Below are 19,250 nucleotides of genomic sequence, written 5' to 3' on the forward strand. Positions count from 1 at the left end.
CGGAGTCACGTTATTGCCAGTCGAGCGTACGCACATCTCACAACCTGGGGTGTAATAACAATATATGTTTGTATGTGTGCGTCGTATGTGTGTGCTGAATATCAGCCGTCTCGGTCGGGCTACCCAGCAGGCATCCTGGACGGGGGATGGAATGAGAGGCAGGAGGAATAAGAAGAGAGCGAGAGATCAGACAGAGAGGCGATAGAGATAAAAATGACAGAGATTGTACGAGCAAGGCGACAGGGGGGATTAGTAGCAGAGCGAGGAAGACACTCTTTTTCTTGCTCTCACTCCTTTACTCTTTTTCCTTTCCTCCACACACTGTAGGCGCTTTGCCTGAACACACAGTCATGAAACAGAGTACAACCTGTCCTGTGTGCCCTCCAAACGGCACAACACATGTCTATTACCACACACACACACACATTCACAAGCAGGGACAATCCTCTTGACTTATGTAACTTGCTTTGTTGCACTATGCACTCACTAGACGCCTCCCTCTGAAGGCCTGTGTATCGTGTGTGATGAGATTATGAGTGTCTGTCTCTTTCCAATCTTCTCTCATCTTCCTCAACCTGTCTATTACAATCCCATAGCGCTACAGAAATAAAATGAGTGTTTGTACGTGTGTCATAGGCAGACATTTTTATCTTGCACAGATGGACGAGTGAGTCATCAAAGTGCCGTCGTTTAATGAAGTGCAGGGTGTGTTTGTCTGTGTGAATCTGTGCTCTTTTTATTCATCCTGCCATTCCGATGGCTTCCATGTCTTCCTCTTTGCAGTCCTGAATTACTTAATCCAGTCTAATTCATCACCTGCATTAATCCACAGCCACTCTTTTTCAATGCATTTACTACTTTAGCTGTAGCGAGTGGTGGGGCGTTAAAATGGAAAGAGGTTGGTTTTTTTTTTTAACACCTGGCTGCCTGAACTACAGACGCAAAAAGATACGTCGTTTACTATATCACACGTTAAAGAAAAGCAGTAATTCCTCTCACCTGAGAAGCTAAAACGGGAACATTTTTGTCTTGATGCTGATTAACATTCTGTCTATTGACCAATCCATAAATCAACTCATCGTTTCCGCTCTACTCGGTAGGTTCAGTGCAAATATCAGCTTGCTGTTAAATCTGGTATGGATTTCCCTCCTCAGACAGTGATTGTTAATGATTTTTGGTGACCTTTTACCATTAAGTCGTTAGCCGTGGTCAGATAAAAAAAAGAAAATCCCCTTGACCAACGTTCGGAAAATGTTAAATTGGTTACCATATTTGGTTTAGTCGCCACAATGGATGTGCTTGCTCTGCTGGTGCATCATTTTATGTTCAATTTGTCATCATTTCTAAGCAGGTAAGAAATGATTTCATGAATAAGTTATAGACTGCACACCTTCCACAGAGAGGAAATGTCCCAGAAAGTGATCTTCAGAAAAGAGTGGAGACCCTGTTATGCTACATCGGGTGTCTGCGTAAATGTAAATTTTCACAGACGTGCAGTTGGTGCGTACAGTCTGCACAGTCTCAAGGGTTGTGCTGCATGCAGAAGTACTTTACTTACAGAATGTACGACCATCCATGTCTACAAGGGGCTTGATGAAATATACATCATGCGGACCCTCACATCTAACTCAATGATTTGAGTTCCATGCTCAAATTATGACCCCTTCACCTCTCATGTAGTAAATTGAAAATAATTTGCCCCATTAGTTGCGTGGCTCTAAGAACACCACATCATCACTATGATGCTTGTTCCATCAAATGTTTTTTGCATTTTATTCTTCACTCTTTACATATATAATTTGATTCATTCATTTATTTCCCAGGGATTGAGCCTCTTGCTCGATGTCACTTCAGCAGGGCAGATGGTCGCCAACACAGGGGCTTCAACCTCTGTCCTGCAGTTGAAGGACATCTTCCCTACTGGTTATGCCATCCTGCTGTTCTCAGTGTTCGTGTGTGTGTGTGTGTGTGTGTCAGATATCAGGGTAGAGAGAGAAAATGCAGATGCTTCACAAAGTGCACCACTGCAGTACCTCTGCGTGTGGATCTTAGTTCATTTTCAGTCTTGAATCCAGTGCTGGGTATACTGCCGTCTCGCATTAATCAAAGAGCAAATGACAGCACTCCGATGAATATTTGATATGCTGCATGGCGCTTTTGACAAGACGCCCCTCTCCGATGTGCTATTGGCAAAGTGACAGCCATACAATGTACCAACAGTGTGTCTAATTAGTCCTAAAGCAGACACAACAGAATTCCTGCCAGCAGGAAGTCCTGTAAAGATTACTCAATCCATTAGTTTGAATTAATCTATCGATGCTGGTGTTGTAGATCTCTACAATTTGACCTCCCTGACGTTAATTGTGTTTCATTTCACTTTGTATGTGAGTAACATATAGTTGGCAGAAATCAGAGTACTCTAGAAAGTCAGGGTTTATCCCGACAACTCTCCTTCGTGCGGCATTTCTGTGCAACGATTCTTAGTTTAGCGGTCCATCTCTTACCCACAGACACGCGCGCGTTTCTGAAGTATGAGTATACAGCCAGTCCAGTGTTACTGCACGGCTGGAAATATGACTGACTCTTGCTGCGCTGGCAGCTTACAGGTACCTGTCCTTGAAAGTGGGGCCTGGCTCAGCATTGGTTGGCACACGAAAACGCATCAGAGGCCAACGCTGGCTAATCTCCCGTGGCCCTACCTTTTGAAAAGATTTGTTTGATATCAGTGCCAGAGGGTGCATGTGTGCGTGCGTTTGTGTCAGGAGGGAGGAGGGAACAAGAGAACACACACACGCACATAAAACACACACACGGTAGATATACCTGATTGCTTTGAGATAGTGTTGGGAATGTGGGGAGAATAGCTCCAGGAACCCTGCTTAACGACTGTTTGTGAAATGTTTTTTAGCTTTGCAAATGATGAAATATTCATTTGAATGCTCCTGTTTCTCACTCTCTAATCGTGTGTGGTACAATACACCACAGTACAGTATAGTACCTGGCCTGGTTCTAATTAAGATTAGATTAGTGTTTGATGAGAAAGCGCCTCAGTCCAGATGCATTTAATTGCCTTTTGGTGCTTGTATTAAAACAAAGAGCCTCTATCTCGCAGTGTGAATGTGTTAAAGGTTAATTTGGCATTAAGTTACATGCTAAAAAAACATTTTCCTCCCAACTACTTTGAGAGGGTAATACATAAAGCCATCTAAATGCATATGCTGGCTCCCGTTCGCCACATCCATTATTCATAGACGGTAGGAAACCCAGTCACAGACTTTTAGTCCTACGGTTGCTTGTGTCTTCTTCCCCATCTCTCTTTCCCTGTTTTTCTCCATCTTCTGTCTATACAGCAAAAACCATGTTTCTCCACATGGGTTTTGTCTTTGAGACTGTTATACGTGTTTCCTCTCCCTTTTTTTTCTCTCCTTCAGCCTTATGATGTATCAGTCCTCAAAGTAAAACGTTGATCTTAATTGGGTGAAGTGTGACGTTTATATTTTTATATATATATAGAGAGAGAGAGAGTACAAGCATTTCATCTGGATATATCCTTTTAATTGCCTTATCATTCTCCTCATCCACACTATCCTATAACGAGCATGTGTGTCGTTAAACATTATGTGCAGGTGGTGAAATTGATCAAACGTCAGGCAGGGTTTTGTACCTGCTCCTCTCCCTCGCCCCGCTGGCATTATACACCCCATTGTTTGGACTATCTGATAGTCTGTTTATAGATTGGAACACTCTGCTTTCGTCGTGACCATGTTCAATATGTGCAATCCAATGATAACAGTGTGAATGCATGAGGTCAGAAAGAGGTATGTGGGAATTACAAGTCTCCCTTTGGACACCTGGTGGTTCACGTTTCATTCATGTCATAGAGTTCTCGAGTTGCATAACAAATTAGAAGTATATACATGAATGGAAAGGATTGCCAATCTATAAAGCCTTTTATTTCAAGAGTTAAGATTCTCATAGTTGTTGACACAGGAGATACCTGAATACTACAGTAGTTATCGAGCCTTGTTCAATATCCAAGCTGAATTGCAACATCAGTGAAGACTCCACTTTGAGACTCTGAGTCTTGACTCACCTTTTCTTCGATTTTTGACATCCTATTCTCGACAGATGATGGATGACGAACATTGGAAAGAGGAGGAAGACAGAAAGCAGGGGGGGGAAATAGTTCAGGTGGGATTCAATCCGAGTCCAGCAGGTGAACGTGTGGCTCTAGTGGAGACAGATTGAAACGATTGATTCTCATTTGCAATGTGAAGGATGATGTTTGTTATGGTTTCCAGCACAGTATACCAATGTGTTTGGTGGTGTTGCCAACGAGCAAAGTTCTTTCCTCTCCGGTCTATTCCTCACACACAGTGGCACATACAGGGTGCGTCCATTAGACAGGGTTGCTACACTTTAGGCATGCTGTGCAGAGCCAAACTCTGACATGCGTATCCATTACAGGCTCACAGCTAGGGATAGACCACTGCTGACCCGTGACGGCCTCCTCCCCTTAGCTGTGTGTATATTAAGGCTAAATGTCCATCTTGAGCTAAATCAGGACACAATCAGACCAACCAAACTAACAAACAACCGCGACTAGCAGATCTGATTTTAAAAAAACAAACAAACCCACAAACTGGCTGCTTGGTGGTACATTGTAAGAGTCAGTGAACGATGTAGCCGAAGCCTGAAACTACAGTTAAGTGAGAAGTCACAGAGGGCAGATTAGCCGTAGACTGCAGAGTGGGTTGAGAGCCTTTGCTTCTACCACAGGTCATGCTGTAATTGGCCAAGTGGGGCTCTGAGCGCTAGCGTGTTAGCGGAAGATGGAGTCGGTGTCCTTGCAGTCATTCACAGGCCAGGACTTATGTTTAATACATAGTCACCTTGTACTCATGCGAGATATGCACGGAACAATAAATATAACACAGACAATTGGTGTGAATTCTACTCACCCAAATCCAAACAAGTAGTTTACTTCAGTTTGGAAATACACACACATTGCTACTTCTAAATGCAAAAAAACCTTTATTTTTAAGTCCTCAGAATCAGTGCAGAACAGGCCACGACGACGCTAAAGTCACATTCTAAGCAGTTAATTGCAACCACTTGTTACTTGCAGACATTGTTGAACTCCATCGCCTGTTGGAACATAATCCTTTAACTGGCTTTGCATTGCTATCACAACAGCAGAACTTATGATTTCTGCTGAGCTTCTGCCTGTCACACTCTGTAAATGAGACTATTAAACAGTGTGACAGTTGCAGTAGCATTGCTAAACATCTGTTCTGTCCAAGATGGCCGAGCTTGTGATACTGACGAAATATTCTTGTATTTCACTTTTCTTAATTCTCTTCCTGTTCTTTCTTCTGTCGCACTTTCTTTCTCCTCCGTCCTCTTGTCCAGTTCTATCTCCCCCTCCTCCCTTTTCCCTCCTCCATTTCTCCTTTGCTCTCCTTTGCTATGCATGCTTTTGCTGGAGGGTTTGGCCAACACGCTGTTCTGCTGACTCAACTTCTTCATAGTTTTTACCCCTTTACTCCCTCCCACTTCCCTTCTCATCCTCCCTCCGTCTCCGCTCCCACCCTTTATTCTGTTCCTTCTCTCCCCCCCCCTCTCTGTTGCATCTCTTTTCAGATGTTTGCCTCGCAGTGGTCGTACAGTAGCTCAGTGCTGAGTCTTCCTGCTAAAAATAATAATACCCTACTACTGGGCAGAACTGGCCACGCTGCAGACACCAACAATCCACATTATCCTGACAGCAAGCGGGGGGGGGGGGGGGTTGCAATTAACCCACCTCGCCTGTGCTGTTGCAGGTCCAGACTACTTCATGGACAATATTTCTTAATAGAGCCGGGGTTCTAGTATAACTGGCCACACAGCCCTTTGTGTTCCAGCATTGTGCTCCACTGCAATCAGTGGGGAAGACGATAAGAGCTTAAGAGGATGGTGGCTGGTTTGTGTTATATTCTCTCTTCAGTAAAACTCATCCAAATCCGTATTCACGCTAAAAGTCATCTGTGTAATGTTCTTATCTTGCGCTGTACAGTCTCAAGAGCACACATGCGTACCTGTAAACTTTAAGAGCAGGCCTCGTTTTTTTCCGTGGATTTGGATTACTGCAACGTTGAACTGTTCACCTCAGCAAATGGCCATTGCCAAGAATGCCATCTCGTTGAATCTTCGGGACGGGGACTATAATAGTGTCGTAGTGCTTCCCAAGGTGAGTGTGTGGAAGCTGAGGCAGCGACAAATACTCACCGCCCCCCCCCCCCCCCATCGCAGTTTAATTGTTTGCCTGCATAATAAATCAAATGTGTCAAGGGACATTATTTATACAAGGACTGTGTTAAACAAATTAATCTCCAGTTTGCTCAAACTCCAGGTTTTTCCTTGGTGTGTGGAGCTGTGCGTCGGAGCCTTTTAGGATTGCATTCGTGAGCTATACTTGCAGGCATTTCCGTACGATTCTCTTTCCATGTCAGGGAGCGTGAATCTCACGGCTTCCTCGCGCTCCTCTCTGTCATTGATGGATTTGGTGCGACCTAAATGCTCTGCCCGAGGGAGGGGAAAGGAAATCAAATTAACACAAATAAGTCTTAGGGGCCCTTTACAGCTGCAATATCTCTAAAAGTCAGAAGGGTGAAGACCTGCGTCCAGAGAGCTTTTTACGCTTGCACTGTGCTCCGTAAGCGACAGCTGAAAACCAGTTTAAAGGACATTTTTTGCTCAACCTTTGTTGCTCAGCCCAACAAAAACCGCCCTGCCCTTTCTGTCCGGAGCATGGCTTCCATTCCATCGAAACCAATAAATCCACGTCAGCATTGTAAGGAGAGGTCCCTGGTGAGGAGATGGGTGACATGGAAGCCATCAGGCATCTTTAGGCCAAGGTTTGTTTCAGAATTATGGATGAGTCGTAGGCTATCAAAGGGGAGCTGAGTAATGTGTGGACAAGCAGTCCTTTTGGGGTTGCGGCCTTTTCACAATTGTTGTTTCTAGAGGCTACTGTATTTTGTTTTTGTCGTGAAGACATTCTTGTTTTCCCCTGTCTCGCTCCTATGTCCTCCCCATTCCTGTCTCTTTCTCTCTGTCTTCCTTTGACTGACATTTGTGCATTGCCTCCCTTCTGTTCCTTCCATTTTCTGCCGCCCAGCTTTTATCGCCTCATTGCTGTCTCTGGGTCGATTTCAGAGCAGGCGATGCCCCGTGGCCCCCGCCTCCCTCCCCGGTAGGGTGATGTATGAGCGGCTAGCTTTGACGTCACTTCAGGCCCGACGTCATAGCAACTCAGTGCTCCCAGGCTTGCTCTTTCTGGTGCTTTCTCTCACTGCCTCTCCCTCAGTCCTTCCTTACCCTCCATTAATCACCTCTCTTTTCTTCCCTTTTCTTGTTCTGTGTGATGGCTCCTCTGTTTTACCGTTTCCCCTTCCCCGCATCCACAACTTTCTCTTGCCCATCATTTGTCATCGCTCTGGCTCATGTTAAAACGTGCCTCTCATCGTTATCCACCCTCCTCCTCGTCCCATCCTTCTGGAGCTTTCTACTCTCATCTAAAGCTGCTCCCTCTCCTTCATTTTTCTATTTATTCCTCTCACAGACGACAAATATACAGAGGCCTGATACGTTTGAAGTAAGCAGACAAGCAGCAAGCCAACTCTTCTCTCATGTGAAACACAGGCTTATCCCTATTCAATTACACTTATCAGGATCCACTCTCTTCCTGGATAACGTGGTTTCATCAAAACCCGCAGTCTGTTTCTGACTTTACTCAGCCAGTTCTCCCCGTGACAACTTTGCCAGATGCCCAATGACTCACCTTTATCTGTCAGGAGAGTTGCCCGTGGCTTTGACAAAAATAAATACAAGAGGAGCAACATAAAAGTGAATCAACTTTGACTTCCAGAATAGCTCAGGAAGATTTCATCGGGCTTAACGAGACGTGAAAGCTGACCCACTTTCTGCTTTCGCTCTCTGTCTTCCTCTCTTTTTCCCGTCTTCTCGCTCCCGTCGCTGCCCTGCGGTCAGTCTGTCCACTTTTAGCGTCGGTGCAGTGTGGCAAATGGAGACTTCGCTTTGTTTAAAACGGAACGAGGAATGCTCTTGTCAGCGACTGTGACACATCTCCTACGGAGCCTGTCCCGAGTGGATGGAGTCGAGGCACTTGAGCGTAACTTTGGGTCATGTTTGTTAAAACACTAGAAAGAATTTGACTATGGCAACTGAAGATGTCGAGGAACTTTTCCTGTAAAGTGATGCTTTTATTTTGCTGGCATTTGCAGTGCTCAGGGGACATGGAAGCAACATTTTTTGCTCAGCAGTTCAATATTACTTGTGAATCACAGTATGACCAGCAATGTGACATCTCTATTTTTTTTATCTCGTTCACATTTTCCTATCTTTGAAACAAACAATGTTTTCTCTGTATAACAATATAACAAAATGAAATGAATTAGTTCCTCTGTACATGAGGAATCAGCATGTTTCCCCTGAGGAAATATTGTGGGTAAAATGCAGTTCATAACCTGCATGATAACGCACCTTCCATTTGGTTCAGGAATCATTAAAAAGTATGATTGTGTTCTCATAATGTCTTTCTTTCTTTAATACTGTGAAAGATGTTGTAAATGTTATTGCAGTGTGTCAAAAGCCACACTGGAAAAGGCACACTGCCAGAGGAAACATGTATTTTACAGGAAATACATTTGCAGTGGTAAATAGCTACCCACCGTTGGAGGTTTACAAAAACAAATGTAAAAGCTTTCATGCACTGAGTAAAGATTGAATTACCTTCACATATTGAGAGCAGCAGAAAGGGCACAACACAGACAGAGTGGTCCTTTTTTACGATCACACTATATCATACATGTTTCATTATCTCTGAGCCAACAGTCAATGATGAGGTCATTATTTTCAAACAATTAAAACATGATTCATTGGTTTATCACAAAACTAAAATAATAAGGTATATGAGTCACACAAATTATTTACAAATGACGATTGTAATTATTTACAAGTCATATAGTTTTATTATCATTGGAGTAGTTTTGTTCTAGATATTCTTGGAAAGTCAGTCCGACTCAATCGATGTTAAGCTGTTCACCTTCCTACTGACTATACTCATCTGTGAGACACATTTTCGTGGACACATTTGTTGTCCTGAGCGGTTAAATACAGAAGCTTCACCGATGCATTGATGAAGGAGATGTATAAGCTAGATGCTCCATTGAGATCAACTGTGGGTGACGTTAACCTTGTGCCATTAAATCATTTAGGAATATTAGTTTGAGTGATGTTTAAGTTAAAATGCTTCAAGATTGTCATGATTCATCGGCTAAGTCCGTTTCAATTGCACTTTCTCACATTTTCTTTTTCATCGATACACAAACTTCTCTACCTCAGCCAAGCTTCCAAAAAATATTGTGCAGTATGTCAACTCTTTTTCTCTCTTGAGTTTCCAGGTTGTTTTATGCACAAATTTGAAATGTGCATTAAAAACATGTGAGCGTAAACACTCAAATGCAATTCTGTAGAGCATTTAGACATGCGTCACTAAGATACACATGAACTGAAAGTGCTAGTCTCTCTTAATTAAATACAAAGAGAGGAATACAGAACTTTAGTCTACTAGAACTAACTTGCTTGTGGTGAAATTCAGTGCTTAGCCATATTCTTCGCACATTCTTTGGCACTGAAGCCAAGTCTTCTCCCATTGGATTTGATGTCTTGTTGTGGCCTGCTGCATTTTAATGACAATTATTCTGCCAACATCCACTTGAAATATGAACAAAATCCATTTTTTCCTCCTTTGATGGTTTGAATTGATTTGAGCAGGATCTTTTATGTCTGTGTGAACGCATATGTGCGCTTTTCATGATAATGTGCTTGTGGGATGGCTGCCTCCCTTCAGAGAGAAGGCGATGTGAGCAGTCTTTCTGTGACCCTGGATGATTTGCTTGCCGGGCAACATTAGGAAAGAGTTTGCAATTAAGTCACTTTGAGTGAGATGGACTGTTACCGTCGCTGGGCCCAAACCAGCCTGACCAAAACGCCGCACAGGCACTGTCCCATACATGAAGGTTACACATAAGAAGGATGCTCAATAACTTTTGCAACAGAGCTGAAGCACAAACTGTGTAGAGAGGTCGTACTATAGACTACTACAGATTCATTGGACACATGGGATGTTATTGAGTCGTGATATTTAGTGCCTATTGAGACATTTGTCAGGCATTAAGGAAATATAACCACATGGTGACCTAAAAGTAACTTTCCACATATTTGGGAGCGTTTGTTAACTTATTGCAGATCAGTTTATCTGCAGTTTATGAAGATAAATAGCCAGCTCCAGTAATCACTTGCATGTGCAACCAGTAATTCAATTGACACTTCAAGGTGGTAGAGTACCTCCTTATGTTTTGGCAAACCGCAATGACACAAGCGCCACTTCCTCTCTCATCACTTTCCCCCCTCTGCGCTCGTAAACAATTAAAAGCGACATAATTAAAGCTTTTAGGTGTACAATACATCCCGATGCCCATTAAATGAGCTGACCTAAGCTTTAGCTTGCTGTCACTTACTTGCACATTTTGGCCCGCACAGACGTCAAGTCTGTGACCGTGTAGCCAGCAGCAATATCCGTGAGCATGGCAGCCATATGGGTCAAGTGGAGAGAGCATCGGGGTCCTCCGTCCTCATCCACTGGCTGTGACAGTGATTCTGTGCGCGCTGATGATGATCATTTTTTGCCTCTTGTCTTAAAGTCAGAGAACTTCTCATTTTTGAATTTCTTGCAGTAAACTTTGAAGTGCAGCAGTGGCCTTGTGTCACTCTACATATTTCACTTTTCTTCTTTTTAGAACTTATCCTCAGGTCTCAGTTTGACAGTTGGTGGAGTTGCAATTGTTTGGAATGGTTTTGTTATTTCTCACTCGATGAACACGGAAATGTATGGGTTTTTATCACCATAAAGTAAAGTCTGAAGTGCCACTACTGTGGCAGTGGACATGTACTTTACTGCATGTTTGCTCAATCCCAAGTATTCAATTTCATGTTGTGATTTATTAAAAGAAACTCCAAAAACGGCCAACCAATCATTCCTATAGATCCCATGCAGTCAAAGGTTACTCTTCATTTACTTGCTGGAGGTTTAAAGTGGAGTGGGACAGAATTAAAGGTCTTGGGGGTTTACAGACAGGTGGCTGCTGAACATAAGTTTTATATGGTTGATGTCATACAGGGGAAGATTCTGATCATCATTGACTTGGGGGCGCCCTCCAGGTGTAATAGTTTAGGCCTGCTCAATCTCTCTGGGGGCTTACTGGCTGAAATCCAAAGAAGCTGGTGGATTTCTCCTGGACAGCGACTCGGGGCATCACCGGCTCAGAGCTGTAGTTCTTTAATTGCCTGTCCGGGATGGTGAGGTCAAAGCTTAAGCCACCTGAGGAGCTGAGGGGCAGCTTTCCACGCAGCACACAGGCTACTGAACCACGGTCGAATACAGCTACAAATGAAATAGTAGCCAATGAATGGAGATGAATGTATTGGACCAAATGATGCAAAATGTGAAGATGAAAGGATGAAAATCGGTTCGTACTTCACTTGTTTGCTTTCCAACCCCGTGTTGTGTATTCAGTCCAAAAGGAACAGAAGGTGTGTGGTGCTGGCTCCGTTGATGAGATGGCTTTATTCATTGGTACGGTCACTACACACCTCAGCAATGATCGCATGCATTACAGCTTAATAAATTACACCGGGGCCTGTCTGGGAGCTGAAGGCGCAGTTTGCACTGTGGGAAAGGAGGACTCGATTATTGGTGTTTCGATTATATTTCGAGGGCTTTGCTTGTTCTGTTGTTGCTATTGCTTCCATTATCATTACCAACATGTGATGCAGTTTTCTTCTGATTAATGGTAAAACACAGGAATTTCTCTTTTCCCTCAGTCTAGTATACTAGTATACTCTTATGATGTTTAAATTGAATATGTATTCATAATATACTGCACAGTGTTGTGTTTTGGTTTGAAACCTCTGCAGGCAGTTTACAGTAGCTGCTCATGCGACGTACAACCTTCCACCCCCCACCTTTACACATACACACGCACTAACGAACTCACGAATGATGAGCAACAGTGTCGTCCCCGGGGTGTTACACCTCTATGTGCCCCCTGTAAGAAAAATTGCCACCCCCCCCCCCCACCTTAGTCCCGAGAGTCGTGGGAAGAATGAATGGGTATAATCAGTAAGCTCACCCATTCACTCTCCTCAGGAAGAGCAGCCAGTTATTCTCCATCAGTCCCTTCTCCTTTCCCTCACTCCTTTCCTCCTCCCACCCCTCTGTGCATGTTTTCTCTCTCCTCTGCATCTTTTATCAGAGTGGCCGATCTCCGTATGACTGTATTCCCTCTCTCGCTCTCCCTCCCTGCTATTATTTTCTCATCTGCTCACATAATATCCACCTCTTCTCTGCTGATTCATTTCCATATATATTTGAATATCTGGATTCTCCCCCTCCATCCTGGTACAGTTTTCTTCCCTCGCTGCACCACTGCCAATGTTCTTCTGTTTTGTTTTGACTATATTCCTCCCAAGCACTCTCTTCTGTTTAACACACAGCTGTTACTGCAATCATATACCTGAATAATAGTATTAGGTGCTCTTAAGTGCCTTTTAATATAACAACATATGCTCTTAAAATAAAAAAAAGCTTGCTGGTAACACTAAGCCCTATGCTGTACAATTACAGGGTGTTGAATAGTTACAATAATTACAAGAAAGGAATGGGGAAGGCATGTGGGGAGTCTGGTCAGGCTGGGAATATTCTACTTCTACTTTGACTATGAATATGTAAAGTGCACACCGGGCTGCCATGAACAAACAAAGACATTTGCTTTGGTGTTGCATATGATACTGTACGTTCCTTGACAGACAACCTTTCAGGTTTGGTCGTCCAGGCGTGGAGTGTTACTGTCAGCATGAGAGTGGAGCGGCCGTCATCCAGCTACAGTTCCTCATCAATGAGGTAGGTCCCAAAAAACACGAGCGAAGAAACGTTGGAGTCAGAAAAATGTTTATTACTCCAGTGAGGCATCTCCACCAGTAAGACCAGCGCTGTCTTACGAAGCCAAGGACGGGTGACTCTGTGGGTAAAGTCCACTGTGATGTATGTCTTTTAATAATACTCATCCCTGGTTATCGCATTTCCCCTCTTAAAATGTTCAAAAAGTAGTCCCTACCGTGTGCCGTTGTAGGTAAGGATGTATGATGAGCGTATTGGTAGTGTGAAAGTAACTCGCATTCCTTCTCTGCTCATCTCCCTCACGTCTTCCCGAGTTTTTTTTGGCAGTGAGCAGTTCTCTTTCTTATATGCGACTGTACCAAGAGTAGGATTACACATTCAAACAAAGTCGCGTGGTGTCAGTGGGGCTGGGTGATGATGGCCCAAAAGTTGGCAAAGAATGGCCTGCTCACACTCTTCTGGCTGTTTGCGTTAAAACAAAAAGAGTTAGCGATGCCTTGTGGACTTTGGCATATTTGATTGAATGAAAAAAGGTCGATTACCTTTAAACCAATACATTTGAGGAAAAAAGAAGAGTGCTGAATACTCTTACCAGACCAAGTCAAATTCAAATAAACTAATATTAGATATTCATGCACAGTGTGCAGGATTTCTTGGTTCCTATTGATCCAATGCACTTGTCAATAACACCTTTTGGTGTTATTGACAACTTTATTGAAATTGCCAGTCGATTCTCACCAGACACTTAAACAGCTGACATGCTGGAAACATTTCTATACGTATTGAATGCCTACAGCTTTCTGATTCATGCGGCAAGTTTGATTTACTTCATGTTATTGAGGAATGCAGTACTTCAGGCTTAGTTGTGTGTGTGTGTGTGTGTGTGTGTGTGTGTGTGTGTGTCAGCGTCTGTGACTGACAGTTCAAACAAACCCTGAGAGAGATGGAGACGATTTTCAGTGCCTCCTACACTTGCAGATACATTTAAATACATCTCATGAATCATTGCTGTTACCTGGGAGGAAGACGCCTGATTTAAAACCCGCTTCCAGGGAATGCAGTGTGACTCATGCATGTCAGACTCACAGAGAGCAGTCTGTCAAAGGTGTTCATGGACATTTCTGTCGTTATAGCCGACATGCATTTCAACGATGGTACTTGCGATGTCTTTGAATATAAAATGAAAGCACCCTTTTGTTGTGACAGGGAGCGCTGGTGAGCGCTCTGGCGGACGACAGTGTTCACCTGTGGAACCTGAGGCAGAAGAGACCAGCCATCCTCCACTCCCTCAAGTTCAGCAAAGAGAGGTACGAGAACGCAAAACTGCAAATGACGAGAAAGGCCTCCTGCTTATTCGATGTGTCCGTCTTGCTACCGCTGTCTTTTTCTCCTCAATTTTGCCCTCGCGCTCGCTCTGGTGCGACATGAACTGTGTCTTTCTGAGCAGGGGCCTGTGTCACAGTTTGCTGCCCGCGTGAACTGTTCGTTCCCACTGACTGTCGTGCCGTATGCGAACAGACGGCATTTCATTTGGCAAATGTGTCGTTGCGCTTGCTAAACTGTGCACAGGGCAAAGGAGGTGACATAGAGGCTCTCTCTCTCTCTCTCTCTGTTGGTTCTCTAACTGAACTCATTACTTGGGTCACTTACTCGCTCTGCCTTTGAGGCTTTCCCATCACTGGGGCACACGTGTGAACCCACCCAACCACCTGTAGGTTTACACCAGCAGCTTGTAACACGCACACACACACACACACACACACGCTCACAAATAGACTATAAACATAAACACACACGAGCAATTAATATACACAGCGTCACACACTCTTTGAGATGGTGGATGGGGTGTGAAATTAAAACTTCTGAGATTCCGATTTTTGTGATAATCATAAGAAATACAGTTAACGCTCATCAGACAAATACCATCTCACCACGTGACTATATAATGATTTGAGTCCTGGAACCTTTGTTGCATGACATCCCCTCTCTCGCTACCTTTTAATTTACTCTCGATCTTCTACTATCCACTGTCAAGGAAAGTGGCATTACATGTGGTTATACGGTTGGCATGAGGGGACCATTTTCAAAACAGTCCTTTGTGCTTAATCAAGGGCAATCCAATATCCAAGAACTGATATTTGGCTGACAAGCAAAAAAAAAAAACATTGCATAAATAAATACAATTTTCCATTTGGAAATGTCAAAACTCTGAGATACAAGACGAGTGAAGCGCAGAATCACCTCACCTCAAGGGAGTTGCTGTCCTCTGTCTCCTCCAATCACGGATGCAGCGATAAACCGTCCGAGCCAATCATATCATTGGCCAGTGATCTGTCACAGTTAAAAGTGGGGAATGGGTTAAACGTCAGAGCCAATGATCTGAGACAGCGCTGACGTGATGGACAGGTGGCCGGTAGCGTTTTTAAGGGCGCGTTGTGTTCTTGCGCGCTTAAATTTAGTAAGCACCGCCGTCCAACGCAAAGACCTCGAGACCGCAGTGGGCAGAAGTGAAAGAACAGGCTTGTGAGGAAGAGTCGTAGAATTTGGGAAAGGGAGAGTAACGGAATTGTATGAAAGAAGAGGAACAGGTAACACAAGCAGGAGGAGGGCTTGAGAGGGATCAGACGTCCCACTCATTGGCTTTTCTCATCCCATTAAAATATCTCGAGGACGATGGAGCCTCATGACTGAGACAGTCTTACTAGTTGATCTGAGCATTAGACGCCAGTCTGCTGTTCGGCACCTGACGGCAATTTCACCTGAGGATGTTACAGAATACGAGTCTCTCTGTGACTATTTGGAATCTCAACAACTTTGCATCTTTTCTATCAGGTTACTGGTTTCCTCCCACATGCCAAAGATATAAGGCTCAGGTGAACTATAAACGTAGTTGCCTATTCGTGAATGGGTTTGTCTACGTAAGCACAACACACGTAGCTGCGTTACAAGTAATTGCATCATCTGACGCCTATAGCACGCACACCACATAGACGCATATAACAGGATTTGTTGACTACTCATCTCCTAATTGGCTTGGAATGATTTATATGTTTTGCTTTCAATGCAATTAAACTGTTTCTTAGAAATGCATTGTAACAAGTGTTATGGCTTTCCAAAAGAAATCTCACTGAGCAGCACATTTTTCAGGCGCTTTACTTAAGCCGTGCATACGAAATGTTTTCCATGAAAGGTACGTGTATCTCTCCCGTACATTGGTATCATATTGTATTCAAGTGTTTGCTGATCAGCAGTCCATTTCCCCCCTCTGTGAACTGGTACACAACTCTGCAGTCCTCCATTATTATCATTGCTGCCCGAAGGAGCAGCCTCCAAAGTTATTGGGACCATCAGGGTTTTGTTGAGTCCGTCATATTTCAACTTCTCTAACACACAGTTTTGCCAAGTGTGTTGCAATCTGAGAAGCTTTTAAGATCTCTTCTGGCTCTAAAGGCTATAAATATCTCTCTGCTTTGTATATTTCAAAAAAAAAGAAAGGTGTGCACACCGTGGTTGCTTTGTAATGTAGTTGTCAAATGAAATAGCATCAGGTTACATCCTTCTAACAACAATGGTTATTAGAAGATCACAGTTTGAAGTGTCATCAGAAAGTAAGAATTGCTGTTGAAGTGAAGCCACAGTGACGCAGTGTTGATGGTTTTAAGACGGACAAGTTGCAGGATTGAATTGGACAGATGTGTAAAAAACCTATAAAAGTCTTAAGTCACCCACTGCCACTGCCACTCTATCCCATCTCCCACTTTTTACCCTTGCTCCTTTGTTTTTCCTCTCTCTGTTTGTTCAAAGCGTGACTTTAGTCAGGGCAGTCATTTCCTTGTCAACAAAAGGACAGTCGCCCAACCAGAACTGCCACGACAGCCTACTCACAGAAAAATGGAACACTCATGTTTAAACTTCCCCACATTATTCTAGGTACATCATCAACCAACATTTACAATTTCCTTCTGTGAGTTGAGAAGACTGACACCTTCTTTTCTTTAAAGTTTTTTGGGGCATTTTTGTCTTTAAACAGACACAGAGACACTGGAAATGGGGGCGAGAGAGAAGGGTATAACATGCAACAAAGGCGCGGGTCATCTTTTTTTTAACTTTGGAGAGAGACTGGCTCGCTGTTTCCCCCTGCTAAGATAGGCTAATAGCCTCCTGACTCCAGGTCCATAATTTTCTCACCTTACTCTCAGCAAGAAAGTGATTAATACCCTTTTCCACCAATAGGTGCATATATGCTGTTTTCAAAACACAGGAAAACCCGCCTAAAATAGGCGATAGACTCCTTTCCCATTGCTAGTATGCTGTGTTGTTGCACTGGCCTGTTTCTTCTAAACTTTTTTAAATTTATTTTCTATACAACCCAAATTCACTTTTGAAGTCTCTAGGTTTCCTGTCTTCTTCGGGCCCATTCCAATACTCAGGAACAGATCCTTCTCTCCCACCTTCTCGCCTTCCTTCCCCTGATCAGTATTCGAGTTGATGGGTGAAAGCAGTGTTGCAGAAAGCCCTCCAGCGTCAGCATCCATTCACATCAGATCACAGGCTCTGAGAGAGAGGAGGGAGGAGAGGAGTTGAGACAGACTGGGCCTCAGCCAGAGAGCAGTGAGTCAGTCTGTGGGTCGGAGTGTCGGGATGGAGGGAGCGCAAAAGAAATCCTGCCGAGTCATCCTGGCGTAGGATGCTCTCGTCACCTCCTGGCCTCACAGGAATGCACTGCAGATGTGGAAGCTATCGTCAATGCAGGGTGATATGATGAGAGGGGGTAGCCAGGGTCACCACACACACACACACACACACACACACACTGGTACACAGACAACATAGATAAGACCTCTACTGTTACTTGCTCTTTTGTAAGGTTTTTTAGATTATTTTATTTCAAAATAATAACTAATTGTATTCTTGATATATTTGATTCTAGCTGCTCGAATCTCGACTTTTGGAAGCTGATCCTAGTAACTTAATAAAGGAATTTTATATAACCTGAATCTCAGGTACCACTTTAAAATATCTACTCTGTAGTTTGTCGACAAAGCTGTAGTGCATCAATTAAATGAATGAAAATACTTGAAGAATTTTAATCAATTCAGCAGGTTAGAGTTTCCTGAACGACATTTGACTGATTTGCTACTCCCTTTTTTCTCCAGCGTAACCTTGTAACTGTGCAAATGCATGTTAAAGAACTGTGAATGTGAATTCAGCATTGTTTTAATTATGAGGCCGAGGTCCGGCTTGATTTTCGCAGGTGCTCTGCTCGTGTAAAGTGGAGAGAGAGGGTGAAAGTGTTTACGAGAGAGAGAGTGTGTGTGTGTGACTCAATTAAGATACTTCTTAATTGAGAACCTGTTCGTAGATTGGGGTCTCTGGACTCATTAGATTAGGAAAAAAACCTGGCCTGGAGCTTTGCCAAATGGATACTGTATGTCTATTTGATTTGTGTTCTCTTAGTTAAACAGTGATGGTGAATTTCTCCCAACATCCACAGACTCTTCAACACATTTTTGACTTTTTGTTGTTGTTGTCTTCTGCATTGTCTGCATCACCAGTTCCAGGCAGAAAGGAATATCTTTACTCTCAATTACTCTCATACTCCTCTGATGAGAATATTGGCCAGATGAAATAACAGACACAGACTTGATGACAATACAATATACGATACGGCGATATATATTTCATTTTGAAACATGGCCCTCATTCTTTTTCTGTCAGCCTCTTCCCCTGCCATCATTGTGCATGATTCTTCAAAAGATATATTTGAACACATTACATTTCTTGATCATATAAAAACTAATTAAGTGTGCTATTATCCTATTACTGCTTTGCTGCAGTAATGGCATACTCATTACTGGAACCAAATCACAGTGTTTCATCGGCACGTTATTGTCTTGTCAGCCATTCAGCAGTTCGTGGTCAGTGCTTTGCTCAAGGGCAGTTTAATAAAAAACGTTCAGAAAAAATGAAAACATAACTAAATCAAGTCAGTTTAGAACAAAGTATTTGAGCGGACGGGCGGTGACTTTCTAATGACGGGCAGGCACCGATTACTCCACTTGCAATCGTCCTCTTTCACATAAAACCAAGCATTTACAAATGATGACTTTCTAAAGTACTCCCTTCTCATTTGCAGTGAACCATGCTCTCATACGTCCAGCCCACAGTGCAGTTAACCTCAGTTGTGTGTGGCAGCCGTCTGTCACCTCCGAGGCAATGTGTTTGGGCC

The 19,250-nt window shown here is 43.4% G+C and overlaps 1 protein-coding gene across 2 annotated transcripts in view; it reads left to right on the plus strand.

Annotated features, from left to right (window-relative positions):
- The window catches only part of stxbp5a (syntaxin binding protein 5a (tomosyn)), a gene marked incomplete at its 5' end in the record, with an annotated part of 81,037 nt that overhangs the window by 14,961 nt on the left and 46,826 nt on the right, over positions 1-19,250 (plus strand). For both annotated transcript variants that reach the window (XM_079290313.1, XM_079290312.1), the window contains 2 exons: positions 12,943-13,024; positions 14,228-14,328. In XM_079290313.1, the coding sequence (XP_079146439.1) occupies positions 12,943-13,024; positions 14,228-14,328 (183 nt within the window). The remainder of the gene's footprint in view (positions 1-12,942; positions 13,025-14,227; positions 14,329-19,250) is intronic.

Source organism: Melanostigma gelatinosum (genome assembly GCF_949748355.1).
Source record: "Melanostigma gelatinosum genome assembly, chromosome: 19".
In the NCBI taxonomy this organism is placed as follows: Eukaryota; Metazoa; Chordata; class Actinopteri; order Perciformes; family Zoarcidae; genus Melanostigma; species Melanostigma gelatinosum.